This window comes from Filicampus tigris, chromosome 7 (assembly GCF_054856515.1).
Source record: "Filicampus tigris isolate MCC_2025a chromosome 7, RoL_Ftig_1.0, whole genome shotgun sequence".
Lineage (NCBI taxonomy): Eukaryota > Metazoa > Chordata > Actinopteri > Syngnathiformes > Syngnathidae > Filicampus > Filicampus tigris.
The window spans coordinates 23,660,295-23,676,393 of NC_141223.1; the positions used below are offsets into that span (position 1 = coordinate 23,660,295).

The 16,099-nt window shown below is 39.4% G+C and overlaps 2 protein-coding genes across 2 annotated transcripts; one reads left to right on the top strand and one right to left on the bottom strand.

Moving 5' to 3' along the window:
- Window positions 1-1,058: 1,058 nt before the first annotated feature.
- Window positions 1,059-4,459, bottom strand: exosc5 (exosome component 5). Its single transcript, XM_086036622.1, has 6 exons — window positions 4,160-4,459; window positions 3,338-3,451; window positions 2,711-2,832; window positions 1,823-1,963; window positions 1,417-1,506; window positions 1,059-1,215 (listed from the first exon to the last, which is right to left on the bottom strand). Exons 1-6 carry the CDS (start codon window positions 4,254-4,256, stop codon window positions 1,120-1,122), a joined length of 660 nt encoding a protein of 219 aa, XP_085892748.1. The 5' UTR covers window positions 4,257-4,459; the 3' UTR covers window positions 1,059-1,119.
- A 759-nt stretch (window positions 4,460-5,218) lies between these two features.
- On the top strand, window positions 5,219-13,422 carry bckdha (branched chain keto acid dehydrogenase E1 subunit alpha). The gene is made up of 8 exons (XM_086036621.1): window positions 5,219-5,525; window positions 6,457-6,633; window positions 6,900-6,986; window positions 7,064-7,172; window positions 8,137-8,298; window positions 8,400-8,606; window positions 11,738-11,879; window positions 12,823-13,422. The coding sequence occupies exons 1-8, from the start codon at window positions 5,403-5,405 to the stop codon at window positions 13,172-13,174; spliced, it is 1,359 nt and encodes a 452-aa protein (XP_085892747.1). The 5' UTR covers window positions 5,219-5,402; the 3' UTR covers window positions 13,175-13,422.
- Window positions 13,423-16,099: the final 2,677 nt, after the last annotated feature.

Here is a 16,099-nt window from a genome sequence, read left to right on the forward strand (position 1 = left end):
AACGAAACAGCACACACAAATATCGCATGAATACATAGAGACAAGTTATATAACAATACTCACAAGCATATATTCTTCCTAATCTATGAAAAACGTAGTTTTTAGTTTCTGAATATGATTATCTATACATGTGTATAATAGGAGCATATTCTGTTTATATTTATACTTTTTTTCTTTCTATTTATAGCGTTTACTTTGTATATATGTAAAATAAGCGTTTTTAGTTTAGTTTTTATATGGGTTATGGTCAGGTATATGTGTGTATGTATTTATGAATAACCCACCTTAGTATTAATAGAACATGATTTCAAATATTTCATAGTGAACAAGGGGTAGGACTTGACAAGTTTTTTACTTCTTCCTACTCCTCTTGAACATATAAACTTGACTGAATTAAGAAAGTACTGACCCTTTATTTTGATTTTTTGTTTCCTTCGTGTTTTTCATGTTGTTTATATGTTCAATAAAATTAATCAATCAATCGAAAACTAGTTACATATAAGTATCAAATTCGCCACCTGTTTAGGTACTGTATAGGCCTACTTTCGTATGCATCACACTGCCCACAGGAGCCCAAAGTGCGCATGGCACGAATTTACTTTTTACTACTGTATATACTGTCACAATATCACTTAAAATAATCCAGCCGTAGACACATCTCAAATAATCTTTGCTTCTTGATATCATAAAACACATTTTTGCACTAAAGTCTCCGTCCCACATCATAAAATATTTAAATGTGAACTAAGTAACTGATTCACTGCCACATTCACTGCCACTGAAAAAATGTCTTTTCACAGTCCAGCCATTCATTCCCAGGAATGTATTTATATATTTTTTTCAAATTTTTTCAAAGGTTAGGATAAAAGAGGGTCTGCAAATGTCTGGCAGTGAATTAGTTAAATATCAAGATTGCTACCTTACCACAGGAGTTCTTCAAGCTTTCGTCTCACTTAGGTCACTTTCATTCTGCTCCAAAATGAACAAAACACACACAGGCAAACACGCAAACACACACACACGACCGGGAAGTGAACTGAAGCAGAGGAGGCCCAAAGTGGCAGGTGAATATTTTATTAGAAAAATTGGTCTTTATGTGACAAGTGGAGTAAAAAAAGATCAGACGCTTTTGGAGTAGCGCCGCCTGAGCGACTCTCTGTGGAAGCTGAAGATCTTCTCGGACGCTGCCTGACTGACGGCGATGCACTGCTGAATCTGTATACACACACACACACAAACAAACATATACAGGTTTATTATGTTTGTTTTATTGACATGCTGGTCCCCATATGTAGATAAGGATTTTTTTTTAATTGATACAACATACTATCGCAAATGGTTTTGCGGATCCCAATGTTACATAACACAGACCCGTGGGGATCCCTGCTTTGAGAACCACTGGTGCATTTCACCAACCTCTTGCACTGAAAACGATCCTTTGGTTGATGTCATCATCACTCTGCGCTCTTTGCTGTCGATGGCGAAGGTCATCAGAGCTCGACTCTCCTAATGAGGGTGAAAGCAGGTGAGCACATTCAGCATTCATTAACCATTGATAACACGTGATCGTGGTTCACTTGTGGGGTTGCGGCAATGTGTTTGTTTCCTTTATCATAGTTTCTTAATGGATTATTTGCTATATCGGAGTTATTATTTTCCACATTGACTGTTACTTCAGAGCAATAAGCGCAAGTCAGAATGAAAGAATGTGAAAAATGTGTAAAAGACAGAATGTCCAAAGTTGAGATCATTTCACACTTTAAAAAAAGAAGCTCAAGTGTGTGTGCCTGGTTTTCTCCCCTACACAATGACTCACACTTACCGCTTCCTGAGAGGCGGTCGGGTCGGTGATGATTCTTCCGTCCGTGTGGATGGCGCAGGTGACGCCGCAGAACAGGCAACTCATCGGCAAGCCGGCGTCCATCATAGCCATGCAACCGGCGTTCAGGAAGCAGGACAAGAGCTGGAGAGCGGGTCAGGAAGAAAAACACGCACATGCGTGCCAATGCATTAACCAACTAAACACCTGCTCGGGGCACCACAAACATTATGGGCCCCCAAGGGCAATTAACAGTCAACAGCTTGGAGTATTAACTCTTTCAGCGCTGTCGACGTCAATTGCCATTAAGTATGTTTTTTATGCGAATGGGTGGAGAAAAGTCTTGGTGAACTCTGGTTTGTTCATTAAGATGGGAAAGTTAAAAAAATAAATAAATAGATAAACTATATATGATATATATATATATATAAAACTATATATGATATATATGATATATATATATAAAACTATATAGGATATACATATATATAAAACTATATAGGATATATATATATATATATATATATATATATATATATATATATATATATAAATTATGGCCAGCAGATGGCAGCATTGTCTCTCTTTTGGATGACATCACCATGTATTAAAACAATGCTTGATGCACTCTGGAAGTTCGACTGTTACAAGAGGCTTGTGCTTGATCAAAGTGTTTGTCACATAAAATCTACGACAAAGATTCTCACACAAGAGAGCTGACAACAGAAGACTGCAATGATGCAATGTATAGTAGGTTTGAATGGTCAATAATTACTATTATTGAAAGAAATACTGGGCCCCAAAATCTAATTTTGCTTTGGACCCATGGGGCTCTATGTGGGCTCAATGTGAGAAAAGCAGCAGAGGTCTTGCTGTGTGAGAGAAGGATACAGATCCATCGTTATGGAGCTCCTGTAAAACGAGCGTGAGAGATGAGCGAGGGTGAAGGGACAGCAACAGAGACGCCTCGCAGCTTTCCCGCACACACTGCTCCTGAGCTCGCTCCTTCACACCTACAAAAAAGAAAAAATAAGCTTCTTGAACAGAGATGCACCATCAGAGCCGGAACGCAACTCAACTGCATTTATAGTGCACTCCCAATCAAAATATGAGCTTGTACAAGTAAGTTTCAACAATGATAAACAATGATGAATAATGATTTGATTTATATAGTGCTTTTTGGACACTCAAAGACGCTTTACAAGATATAGGACTAAACATTGGCAACAAAAACAAACAGAGACAACATTATCCATTTCAAGAAAAGCCAGTTTGACCAGGCGGCTTTCGAGGAGAGATTTGAAATTATTAAGTGAAATAAATCACAATTTGCTCATGTACTGTATGCTAGGCTCAGAAGCAAACAGTGCAAAAAGGGCTACTAATTTCATTTAAACTAGTGCAGCACACTAACGTCACCTGGTGGTCATGCCTAACATGACAGCAACAAAAATCTCCCAACAATTGCACTGGACTTCCAATAATGACACATACTGTATTAGCCAGCTCAGGACTTACTTGGAAGTCCAATTTTGGGTTGTATGATCACCTCCAACGTTGCCCTGTCATAAATCTCCTTACTGACTTTAACTTCAGCTGGTCCGTACACTGCAGCCAGCACACTAGTGTCACCTTGTAACAAACAATATGGTGAATGAAAATACAAAATAGCATTTGTGATCCAGATTTTGTTCAATGGTACTGACATGCATACACGTTTTTACAGTTTTTTTACATTACAGTTTTCATTGTTTTCTCTGACTGTCAAAGATGGGTTTTTTTCTTCTTCGCCTCCTTGCATTTGGCAACACAATGATTGACGTCGTTGCTGTCACCATGGCTATTACTGTTGTTGATACGGCTGTTGTATCCATTGTTCTCAACCACTCTTACAATATTTTTTCTTAGTTTGAAATGACACAGTACAAAATTTTCTTTAAACAATAACATTGAAAGATGTTCTTAAAATGTGGATCTGTATCATAAACAGCTCATGATGATGCTGTACAATTGTACGCCAGTGCAAACTACAAACACAAAAAATAGCACATTAAATTACACCTGTCTGACAGTGTCATTCAGAAATGAACACTAGCCATCTCATTTACATGATCCAATATAATAATAGATCATGTAGGCTGAATAGAAATGGCTCAGAAATTGATTTAGGAAATAATTGAACAGGCAAATATGTGTTGGTTTACAGGCTTAAACGTCGTCTAATGTTTGTCAACTGATACAATAGCCAACCAAAAGGAACAGGGCTAATCACAACTCATACTGAAAACCAGCTAAACGCTAATTCACGAAATCTGCGTCAAACCTCTGTGTACTTGTTACCTTGTATGAAAGACGCCGAACCGTCTGGACGAGACAGTAAATTTTGCTCGCAGCCAAACTGTCTGAGGGAAACTGTAGACGGACTGCACTCCTCCATCGTGCCGACAAATGGAGAAATGTGTGTATTGGTCGCTGCAAAATTGCGTCACTCGAGTCTCTTGTTTGGGTAGGCACTCATCGATGACATCACACTAGCTTAGTCTCCTGCTGTGCAGCAGTGTGCGCTTGTTCATGTACCTTCTTCAGTGAAAATGAAGCGCAGTATAAAACGTATAAATAACATCAGGTAAAATTGTAGATATTTGACTATATTTCCCCTTTTTAAGTATTATTTTGTGATATTGTAAACACTTTTAAACTTACATTGTTGTCCAGATTTCTATAAATATGAACAATTTGGCCGCCATTTTCAAGTTTTCCATGGATAATGAAACAACGTAAAAAAAGATGTAAATACAGACATAAAGTCAATCATAGCTCTTGATTGATTTAAATTTGAGTTAAAAAAAACAAGAACAAGAGCGACATGGAGGAACGGGAACCAAGGAGAATCACATGGCCAATTGGTTTATGTCAGCCTAAAACACCAGCTTCTGGTTTTTCGAAATACTAGTAAGTTGTATTCTTTCATTTGCTGTTAGCTTTTTTTCCCCTAATTCACAATGTTGCTTACATCCCGTAAATTGTTCTGAAAACATTTCAGATTATTCTTTTTTGCCATTACGTAATTAAATTAGCTAAATTACTTCTACTTTTTTTCCCCCATTACTGAATATGTTCTTAGTTCTTCTACTTATGTACCGTGCAGAGTGTGTGAATACTTGTCACCTCTCTAAAATGATAGCAATGCGGAAAGGTTCGATTGCCGTAATGTAAAGTTCCTACAACGTACCACGAACATACCGGAATTTTATTGTTGTGACTCCTGATTGACATGTAAAGTTTATATCACGGTTTACTGATCATTTCTTTGACCGACTCGTATAGGAAACTGCTAAAAAATATAACATTCATTTTAAAAACAAAATAAAAATGAAAAATTATCTTATTTTGAAGCCTCATTTGACTTCCGTTACGGCTTGTCTCGAAGCTTTGTGGAGCTTTTCCCCCCCATACTTGCATCTGTTAGGTTGCACGTTGAAAAACGACAATCCAGTGTCCAGATCGGATTACAAATATTAATTTCCAAAGGCATACATCAGCCGCTCACAATTTACTGTAACATAGCGTGAGGACGGTCCTAATGGCGGCTGTTAGCAGCTTTAGCCCTGTGAACAAAATGTATAGGGCATGTTTCCACGCTACTCGTCAAGCGGCTGCCCTAAAGGTGTCGAGGCTTCCTCAACACAGAACCTTCAGAGTCGATGTAAGTACATAAATCATATTTGTCTCTTGTAGCGTCGCTTAATGTTGCAAACTCGAAGGTCGCGTTAGCTTAAATGCCCCCCAAAATGTTATGATGCGGATCGAGCCTGGCAACCCGGAAGGGCGATTTGTCTCCCTAAAACACGTGGTTATTTGTCATTTTATCCGTTATAACGTTACCAGGAGTGTGATTTTATAAAGAAAACAATTTGGTGGTTTCAACTTATTGTTGCCTCAGCCTTCCTAGGAATCAGACGTTTTCAAGTCTCGCGATACTTTGGCACCCTTTGGCACACTCAACGAAATAAAATAACGTTTAAAACACAAATAAGACTTTGTGGAATCTAGCAGGAACACAAACGTGTTTTACACTTTAAATATAATCTTCCATTTGGCAGTAAGGCGTGCACCGTATGTTAGTTTGGATGTTCGAAGCTAGGTGGCCAGCGACTTGCTAGCCAGCTAGTGTGAGAGGTTACTCTTGATTTTTTTTTTTTTTTTTGCGGCTCGTGATTGGTCGAGCAGTGGGAGCGTCCGAAAATGTCGTCACGGCAACGAATGTGGTAGAAATAATTTATAAAAAAATAGAAAATACTCCCAGCAACATATGTGGTATAATTAATTAATAAAAAAATATAAAATACTCCCAGGAACAAATGTATAATATAATGAATGAATTGATTAATTAAAACGGAAATCATCTTTGTGTTTACATCTGGTGCGAGCATCTCTTCATGTCTTCATACAGATTATGGATGTACACATTGGCCATAAACTACAAAACAAAAATAAAAAATCCACAATGTATATGATATACCAGTATATTATACAATGGATGTTTGGATGTGTTTTGTCATTTCTACAATATACATTGTTATATTGCACAACTACTAGCTGATGGATAAATAATGCCATGAATGGGCATTTTCCAGGCCACGAACAGACAGCAGCCATTCGACTCAACGCTGGAGAAGCCTCAGTTTCCCGGCGCCTCCGCTGAGTTTGTGGACCAACTGGAGTTCATCGAGCCCAATGTCATCTCAGGCATCCCGGTGTACCGGGTCATGGACCGCCAGGGCAACATCATCAATCCATCCCAAGACCCCCAGGTAGGGCCCGCCCACCATGCCCAGCCAGGCTAAGCAAAGTTTGATTTGGGGGTACTCTAGTTATGACAGTAATATTGATTATTGATAATCAATTGTTGAATTTGAGAGAAATGCAGGGTTGATAGCAGTTTTGTAATAGGTGATACGGCATGACTCCTTTTTGTGACTGGCTCCAAGTCAGCCATTAGAACACTCAGAGGTTCCAACATTGCATTGTGAGGAGACCATATGTCACAATCATTTTTGTTTCTGGCTTCTTTCATCAGCTCTCTAAAGAAACGGTTCTGAACTTCTATCAGAAGATGACGCTGCTGAACACGATGGACCGCATTCTTTATGAGTCCCAGAGACAGGTACTTCCTGCTTGCCACTCACTTCCTGTTTTTAAGTGTGGAGGAAATATGAATATGAATGATGTTTTCAATCACAGGGGAGGATTTCTTTCTACATGACCAACTATGGCGAGGAGGGCACACACATTGGCAGCGCCGCCGCTCTCGATCCAAACGACATGGTCTTTGGACAATACAGAGAAGCTGGTCGGTATTTATTACAAATAGAATAATAATGAAACTATAAGCCTTTTGATTAAAATACTCACGAATGTGTGGACTTAATCATAAAGACATAAAATGAAAAGTTTCTAATGCCTCAACCAGGCTTGAAACCCTAACCCTTGGTAGAAACTGTACTTTAAAACCCTGAACCTTGTTTGATACCCTAACCCAGAGCAAGCCTGGTTTGATACCTTACTTTGAAACACGAGCATGCAATCGTATTTGGAAACCTTAACCCTGGCTCGATAATTTCATTTGAAACCCTAAACAAGGCTTGAAACCTGACTTGAAACCCTAACCCATGGCTTGAATTTCTAATTTGAAATTCCAACCCAATCTTGAAACCCTAAACCAGGCTCAAATCTCTTTCTTGAAACCCTACTTTAAAAGCCTGAAGCTTGTTTGAAAACCTAACCCAGACTTTAAAGTCTAAGCCCGGCTTGATACCCTACTTTGAAACACTAGTGCTGGCTTCATATCATACATTAAAACCCTAACCCTGTCTTGAAACCATAATTGAAAACCCTAATCTGAGTTTGAATCCCTAACTTGATACCTCAATTTGAAACCCAAACCCTGCCTTAAAATCCAAACCCTTTCTTAAAGAAGAGGTCAACCCAAACATATTTTTTTCAAGAGTATGTTCTGTGCAGTACCACTAGTTGAAACATGGCATTGTGATTAATATTGCGTTTGTAGAATCTGAGTTAAGAATCAAAATTCATACGTTTTTAGCCATTTCAGGGGGCGACCATTTTGTCACTTCATCAATCGCGCTGTGTTTAGCAATATCAATCGCTCTGGTTGGAGGCAGGCACACAATTAGATAGAGGCGGCCACCTCTCAATTTTGAATGTAGGAAAACCCCTGTACATGGTTATCATTGACAACAACATGATATTTTCATCGGCTTCATGACCATTGAGCTGTTGCGCGCCCCCTGCAGGCGTGCTGATGTATCGCGGCTTCCCCCTGGATTCCTTCATGGCTCAGTGCTATGCCAACGCCGACGACCTGGGCAAAGGCCGCCAGATGCCCGTCCACTACGGCTCACGGGACCTCAACTTTGTCACCATCTCGTCGCCGCTTGCCACGCAGATCCCGCAAGGTGAGTTCACCGTCCCGCTACGTGCGGGCGGAGTTTTGACTCGAGTCCCCCACCCATCCTCACGGCACCCAGTAGGTGACATCCTATTTTCTGTCATCTAGCGGTGGGAGCCGCGTACGCCATCAAGCGGGAGAATATCAACCGAGCTGTGATTTGCTATTTCGGCGAGGGGGCAGCAAGTGAGGGCGACGCCCACGCCGGCTTCAACTTCTCAGCCACGCTGGAGTGCCCGCTCATCTTCTTCTGTCGCAACAACGGCTACGCCATCTCCACACCCACTAATGAGCAGTACCGCGGCGACGGCATCGGTAACAAAACTCTTATTTCTGTGGCTTTGTCTGTTTTTCCATGTTGCACCCCTCTTAACATGTTACAGTTAATAGATGGGTGGACCGATACAGTAGATGGATAGGTGGATCGATGGTGATAGACAAGGGTGCACATAATTTTTTTCATGTGGTACTCACATGAGTACCAGGAGATTGTATTTGGTACTCACTAGTGGTCCAACGGATCACATAAGTCACGGTTCGGATTGGTCACGGATTTTGAGCCACGGATCAGATAATTTTTTGTATGAGCAAAAAACTAAATAGAACTTTGTCTTCATTTATTTTATAAAACGCTTTTGCCCATAAAAAAAAATAAAATCCTAATGTCTAATATAATTTAGGATTTAAGAACCCAATTTAACGCAATTTTGTAAGTGGTACAGTGTATACATTTCAAGATATCCTGCCAGACATTTTGAGCTGAATGTGTTCCTACATTATTAGGAAAACGTGTTCTAAATTAAATGAAGACAAAGTTTTATTTTATTTTTTATTTTTTCATAATGAAAAAGACTTGAAGTGCAATTTAAAGCACCTTTCTTAAAACATGGACTGCACATTACAAAGTAATCTAGGTCCACAATATAGAAAAAGAAGTTAAAAAAAAAAGTAAGCCAAGCAGCAGCTGTTCAACGACCAGCTAATGATAACAGCTGCTAGCCACTAACGCCGGAGACTTGTGCCGTATTATACAATGACAGCATAATTAAGCAGTGGTTTGTTCGTGTCCTGAATTAGCGACTGAATATGATTTTGAGACTGCGTTTTGTTGGGAGCAAGTGTTAAAACTGCCGAATGTGCGGATACATCGCAGAAACGGAAGTCAAGTTAGCCGTTACGCCAACACGCGGGCCAACTTCAAAGTAAAGGTTCACTAAGGCTATTGCATTGGCATTAATGACTCAATGTATTATTTGGTAAGCTTTATTTTGAAGTTAGCCTTTGTGGATTGTTGAGTATTTATGCAAAACGCTCTTGTACATGCAACTTTAGTGATCTTGTGTATTCAACTATCTCTGCTGAATGCGGACTAATCACATTGCCTTATTGTGAACGCGCACAGTTTTTTTTCACCAACCATTCTGCGGATCGTGCTAGGGCTGCTCTATTAAGCGATTTTGATTCGTAACCGAATTGGCTGGATAAAACGATTTTAAAAACATTAAAATCGGCACGTTCGGTTTTGTTTGTTTTTGGTGTATCTAAGCCACCGTAGTTTCCTCTGCATTTCCGCTTCCTCTCACGAGGACTGGCATTTTGAGTTCAAAGGAAGAAAAATTAGGTTTAAATAAAAGACATTCAAAATACTTCATTTTTCATTATTTTTTATTTTACAAAGAAATCGTAATCATAAAATCGGATTTGAGAGAAAATAATTGGGATTTTCTTGCTAGGCAAAATCGAACAGCCCTAGATCGTGCCCATCCTGAACCGATGCTTGATCCTTACCAATCAAAGATTGTCACGTCGTGACGCAAATGACGGTACGCATTGGTGATTTCTGTTGCACATGCGTACCTTCGTACCAGTTATGTGCATCCTTGGTGATAGATATATAGCGCAATTTTTGGACTGTAAGTCACACTTTTTTTTCAACAGTTTGACTGGTCCTGCGATTTATACTCAGGTGACACTTTTAAATATTAAAATTAGAGCTCGGACTGGCACCCAAAATCCCTTGTCCCTTAAAGGGACACTTGGGTGAGCTTAACATTGACATGCAATAGGTTTGCATGTGAAAATGACATCAGTACTAAAGTGACCCCCCCCAAAAGACTGTCGTGATTTAAGGTCTTTTTTTGTGATTAGATTTACGGCAAATTTCGCCGCCCCATTTTGGGGCGTGGCTTATGTTATGTATGGTCTACGTCAAGGGAGGGAGCCAAGCGTGGTAATATTGCTCGCTTTGTCAGCTCTGTTGTCTAAAACGGCGACCGATCGCCACCAAAATGCAAATGCTCATTACTACTCTTGTCTACTTCAACCTGTGAAAGTATGAAAGTGTTCTGCACAATAGTTTGGATTTATTGACATAAAACGTGATCTCATCATGATCACCTCCACAAAATCAAAAATACCGTGGCAATCGCTTCTCCGCTTACACAGGCTGAAGCGGAAAAGAGCATTAATGCACACACGCACCCCGACTGGTTTATATTTCGGACATTTAGCGACGCTAAACTCGTGTCAACTCTCAGGAGGCAGACGGCGACTGGCAATCAAGCAAGCATGGATCTTTATTCCCCCCCTTCCCTCTCCTCCTCAGATAACAGTAGGATATGGCACCTTATGGGCTCTGTACATTATAAATGCGACCTCGGTCTTGTCTGCAATATGAACACATGCGTCGTCAAATTGGCCCGCATGCGCAGAAGAAGAGACGACGTCACACTCGACGTTGTGTTTGCGGAAGTAAATGTGGTCCAGCGTGTCGGGGCATTTATACAGTCAAGGTAGCAGGTAGAAATAAATCCAGTGTTTGGGGGAAATTATGAGGCGAGGCTTTATTATCTCATTTCATGGAGACATCACTAACGATGACGTCACGTCATGACCGTGCGTAAAAAATGAGCCGTGGCTGAATTACTACGATCGCCATAAATGTCCACTTTATGCTTCATGTTTCAAGGGAGGATTAAAATAAAATATAAAGTCAATCGTGTTACTCAAAACAACTTTGTAGTTTCTTCGATCCACTGCTGCCAGCAGTTTCCCTCTGCCTGCGCGGAGCACATTTTGGGCTCCGGATGACGTCAATGTCGGATATATGCGACCTGGCCGTTCAGACCGCGAACGCATTGGACAAGATCGCATACGTATCCGATCTAGGACCACATATGCAAGCGACCCAGGTCGCATTTGGAAAAAATTGGAATTGAGCCGTTCAGACTGTCATAAAAAAATCAGATACAGGTCGCATATGGGCAAAAAAATCCGATCTGGGTCGCATTTGCCTGCGGTGTGAACCTAGCTTTTCCAGTTCCAGAATAGTTTCCTCAGTCTGTCCTTGTGGCAAGCTGTCACTGAATAATGCTATTCATTCTAGTACTACTACTACTACTTCAAACAATAATCATAATAGTAATAGTACTAATACTGGTTAACAGCTGCTCGCGGTCCGGGCTACGGCATGCTGTCCATCCGTGTGGACGGAAACGACGTGTTCGCCGTGTACAACGCCACCAAGGAGGCTCGGCGCAGAGCCGTTGCAGAGAACCAGCCCTATCTCATTGAGGCCATGACGTACAGGTGAGTGAGCGCAAAGCGTCAGAGGTCATCACGTACAATTCCACAAAATACTTGGGTGAAATAAATTCAAACCAGGGCATATTTTTCTAACAAATTTTGGTCTGTTTTTTTCCCCCTATTATTTGTGTATCTCTTTAAGCAAATATTTTTTTTACAATATTTAGCTTTTTTTCCCCTAATATTTATATTTTTTCCCCAAAAATAGTTGAATTTTGGTCTAATATTTTTCTATTCCTCTAGTTGTATTTTTAATCAATTGTTCTATTTGCGTAATTCTGGTGCTATTCTTGTTTTTACTCATATGCGTGTATTTTCCCAACATTTGTAACCTTTTGTGTAATATTTTGTATTTCCCATGAATAATTGGCAGGAAATGTTCTTTTTTTTTCACATTGTCCTATCTAGATTAAAGATTTTCTTAAAAATATTGTTTTTAAACTTCAAGTTTCAAAGCATCAGTACTGATAAATAAACTAGATAGTACGTCAATATTTTTGCAACATTTGAATTACTGTAAAAGTTAAATGAAAAAGATCAACTAAAAAAATCTGCTATTTTAATCGGCCAATATCAGGTGTTTTTAAATTGGCAAATAGATTTTTGTAGATTTTTTTTAATATTAACACAGTACAAGACAATCACAATGACATTCAAACAGCCCCCCCCCAAAAATGTGCAGATTTTTGCCAATTCTTTTCTGTTAAAAGTTAAACAAATACTAAATGACGAAATTATTGTAAACCAGGCAAATGTTCTACCTGTAATTTGTATCGTTATTGTTGTGAAGCATTAAGTGACCAAAAAAGAAACAATTTTATTTATTATATATTTCTTTAATGAATTGGTTGTCAGAATTTTATTCTGCAAAATGTTGGACTCATCCTAAAAAAAAAATCAATATCAGCCGGACCCAGTTAATACGTTTGGGCTGATTTTCATGCAGGATTGGCCATCACAGCACCAGCGACGACAGCTCGGCGTACCGCTCGGTGGACGAGGTCAACTACTGGGACAAGCAGGACCACCCCATCTCACGCCTACGCCACTACATGGCGTCACGTGGCTGGTGGAGCGAGGACGACGAGCGCGCCTGGCGCAAGCAGTCACGCAAGACCGTCATGGAGGTGTTCGAACGTGCCGAGAAGCGCCTGAAACCCAACCCGGAGCTGCTCTTCACCGACGTCTACGAAGAGATGACGCCTGCCCTCAGCAAGCAGCGTGAGTCGCTCTTCCGCCACGTGCAGCAGTACAAGGAGCACTACCCCCTCGACCTCTATGACAAAGACTCTCACTAAATGCTTTTTACCAGGGGTTCTCAAACTGGGGTCCGTAAAATAATTGGTTATCCCCCCACCCCAAAAAAATAAGTGCATACCTACATATCGCTAGCCTAATAGAATAATTGCCTATGTCAACCCAAACATGTATTTTTCAAGAATATATTCTATGCAAGCCCACCAGTTGAAACAAGGCATTCTGATAAATATTGCGTTTGTGGAGTAGGAGTTAATCCACCTGTTTTTAGCCATCTCTGGGGGCGACCATTTTGTCACTTGGGTCAACTGAAAATGGCATCGCAACTGCTCAGGGCTCAGGTAACGACCAATCACGGCTGACCTGTTTTCTGAAGCTGAGCTGTGATTGGTCGTTACCTGAGCCCTGAGCAGTTGTGATGTCATTTTCAGTCGACAAAAGTGACAAAATGGCCGCCCCCAGAGATGGCTAAAAAAGAGGTGGATTTTGCTGCTTAACTCATATTCCACAAACGCAATATTAATCAGAATGGCGTGTTCCAACTAGTGGGAACGTATTCTTGAAAAAATGTTTGGGTTTATTTCCACTTTAAGTTACTGTCACAATAGCAATAAAAAAAAGAATGTGCTTGCTAAAAAATGTTTTTCCTCCTGTCTTTGTAACTAGACACTTTGTTTATTGAATTTGTTTTTCTTGTTTTCTGAACATGTTTAAATCTAACGTAGGACACCATGCTATTAGGCTAACGACATAATCCAATTATTTCTCCCTATATTAGCTTTGAACAAATTCAAGCTCTGATAAAATTGTGACGTATCATCATATTAATTTGACATCCCTTTTTTAGAATTAAAAAAAAAAAAATTTTTGTAAAAGGCATATTATGACTGAAATTAAGACTTCTTTTTTTTAGGTAGACAATTTTTCTGAGAACGAACTGTAAGCCTTTTTGTTGGTAGAGAATAAAGGCATTTTCCCCCAAAAATAGTGTAAAAAAAAAAGTAGCATTTTTTAAATGCAGTTGTTGAAATATAATTTTATTCTTTCCTAACTCTGACTTTAATATAATACTATGACTATCTTGTGAGAATATATCTTTAATCTTGTTAGATTGCTTTTTTTTCATCCCAACAAAATAGTTTTTTATACTTGTAATGATTCCATTTTCTTTCCTCATGGAAAATACTTTCACATAAGATTGCAACTTAAATATGACTTTATTCTTGGAAAATTATGTCTTTTTATCCTGACAAAATGTATTTGGTCTTGACAAGATTGCAATTTGTTCATGTGAAAGTACGTTATTCTTATGTTACAACCTTTTTTTCTCACCAAAAAAATGAATGTTATTGTAATATGACTTATTTTTCTCAGAAATAGGCAAGTGTTTTATTTCTACGGCATTCAACGGCAAACATTGGTAGCCTAATAGGATAACTGCCAAAGTCATTTAATTTCTAACTTATCACAATAAACACCCTTGTGCTTCAAAATAAAACAAGATAATCCACAGAAGTTAAATTGAGGCGACTGAACTCTTTAATTTATTTTTCCCGACATTGGGATTTGTCTATATTATATGTCAATATGACTAAGACAATTATGCTATTTGGCTAATGGAGCTTGGTAAAAAAATGGCCCCTCTAAGACATTTAATGTAAACACCTGATCATTTAAATCAGGTGTGTTGGAGGAGGGAGACATCGAAAACACGCAGGAAAGCGGCCCTTGAGAACTGTAGCTGCCCGTACCTGCTATAAGGGGTCCTAAGAGCCAAAATGTTTGAGAACCCCTGCTTTCAACTGATACACAGCAATGTAGTTTTGATGATGAGTGCGTGTATCAATGTTTTTCTGCTTGGTGCCTTACGGTTAGCACACTTCCTTGTCATTTTATCACTAAACAGACAGAGGCGTGTGTAGAAGGAAGTTAAACACTTTGTATGTAGGTCGTCTTCGGGTTTGTTAGTTCTGGCTTTCAATGGGGGGGGTGAAACTGTTACAAAACTCATCGATTGCACACCGATGTAGCTCCTTTCCTGCCCTATGTTTTGTGGAAAAATAAAAGATTCAACTTATGAACTTCAACCTTTTTTCCCCTAATACTTTTGTATTTTTCTCAACTGTTTTAGTATTTTTCTAAAATTGTATTTTTCATCTTATATTTTGGGCAAAAAAAAAAATCCTTAACTGTCACAGTTCCTTTGTTAGGTAGAAAGATACTCCCTAGTTTGACCTTTGTCAACCTCAACCATTGTGATTATAGATTCTTCCATTCACACAACTCTACGATTTGTCTCCTTGTTTCTATTAACTAGACTTTGTAAATTTACTGAGCTCTTTGTTAGCTAGAAGGTTATTTCCTGATTTGTAGATGATGACATTTGTCAGCCATTTTGATTGGACAGTTTCATTTATAAATTTGAATGGCCTGTTTTGTTACACTTGTTTCTACTAACTAAACTTTGTAAACTTTTCAAGTTCCATCACTGTTAGCTAACAGGCTAGACAACAAGATGTGTCAATTGTGCAGGCGTTTGTTTGGCCATTTTGATTGGACTCTTCCATTCACACACACGTTACTAAATTGACTGGGTTCTACCTTTGTTAGTTAGAGGGCTGCTTCCTGGTTTGTGGATGATTACAATTGTCATACATTTTAAGTAGACAATTCCAACACTTTTATTTGTCAACTGTTTCATAATGTGGGCTCCCAAGCAGCCTTCGCTCAGGACCCGTCTCCATGGAAACGCAGGCCAGATTTGAAGGCTATGAGAATTTGGACACCGGTGTGCAGTCAAGGCACACTTGAAATTACGTCATGTGGCCGTTAAATTCGGCCATTGGAGGACTACGAATTTTGACAGTCTTTGTTTTTAGCTAGCAAGCTACTTCCGGGTTTGTGGAGGATCACCTTTGTTGACCATTTTAATTGGACTGCTCAACTTGCATGACTCCAATGATTTG

Bases quoted from the DNA above. Each gene is read 5' to 3' on its own strand.
- exosc5 (XM_086036622.1), bottom strand. From the start codon at position 4,256: ATGGAGGAGTGCAGTCCGTCTACAGTTTCCCTCAGACAGTTTGGCTGC. The intron at 1,964-2,710 runs GTATCCTTCTCT...CCCGCTCTCCAG, and splicing joins AGCTCCATAACGATGGATCT to CTCTTGTCCTGCTTCCTGAA. The intron at 1,507-1,822 runs GTAAGTGTGAGT...CACCCTCATTAG, and splicing joins CGACCGCCTCTCAGGAAGCG to GAGAGTCGAGCTCTGATGAC.
- bckdha (XM_086036621.1), top strand. From the start codon at position 5,403: ATGGCGGCTGTTAGCAGCTTTAGCCCTGTGAACAAAATGTATAGGGCA. The intron at 8,299-8,399 runs GTGAGTTCACCG...TCTGTCATCTAG, and splicing joins TGCCACGCAGATCCCGCAAG to CGGTGGGAGCCGCGTACGCC. The intron at 11,880-12,822 runs GTGAGTGAGCGC...ATTTTCATGCAG, and splicing joins ATTGAGGCCATGACGTACAG to GATTGGCCATCACAGCACCA.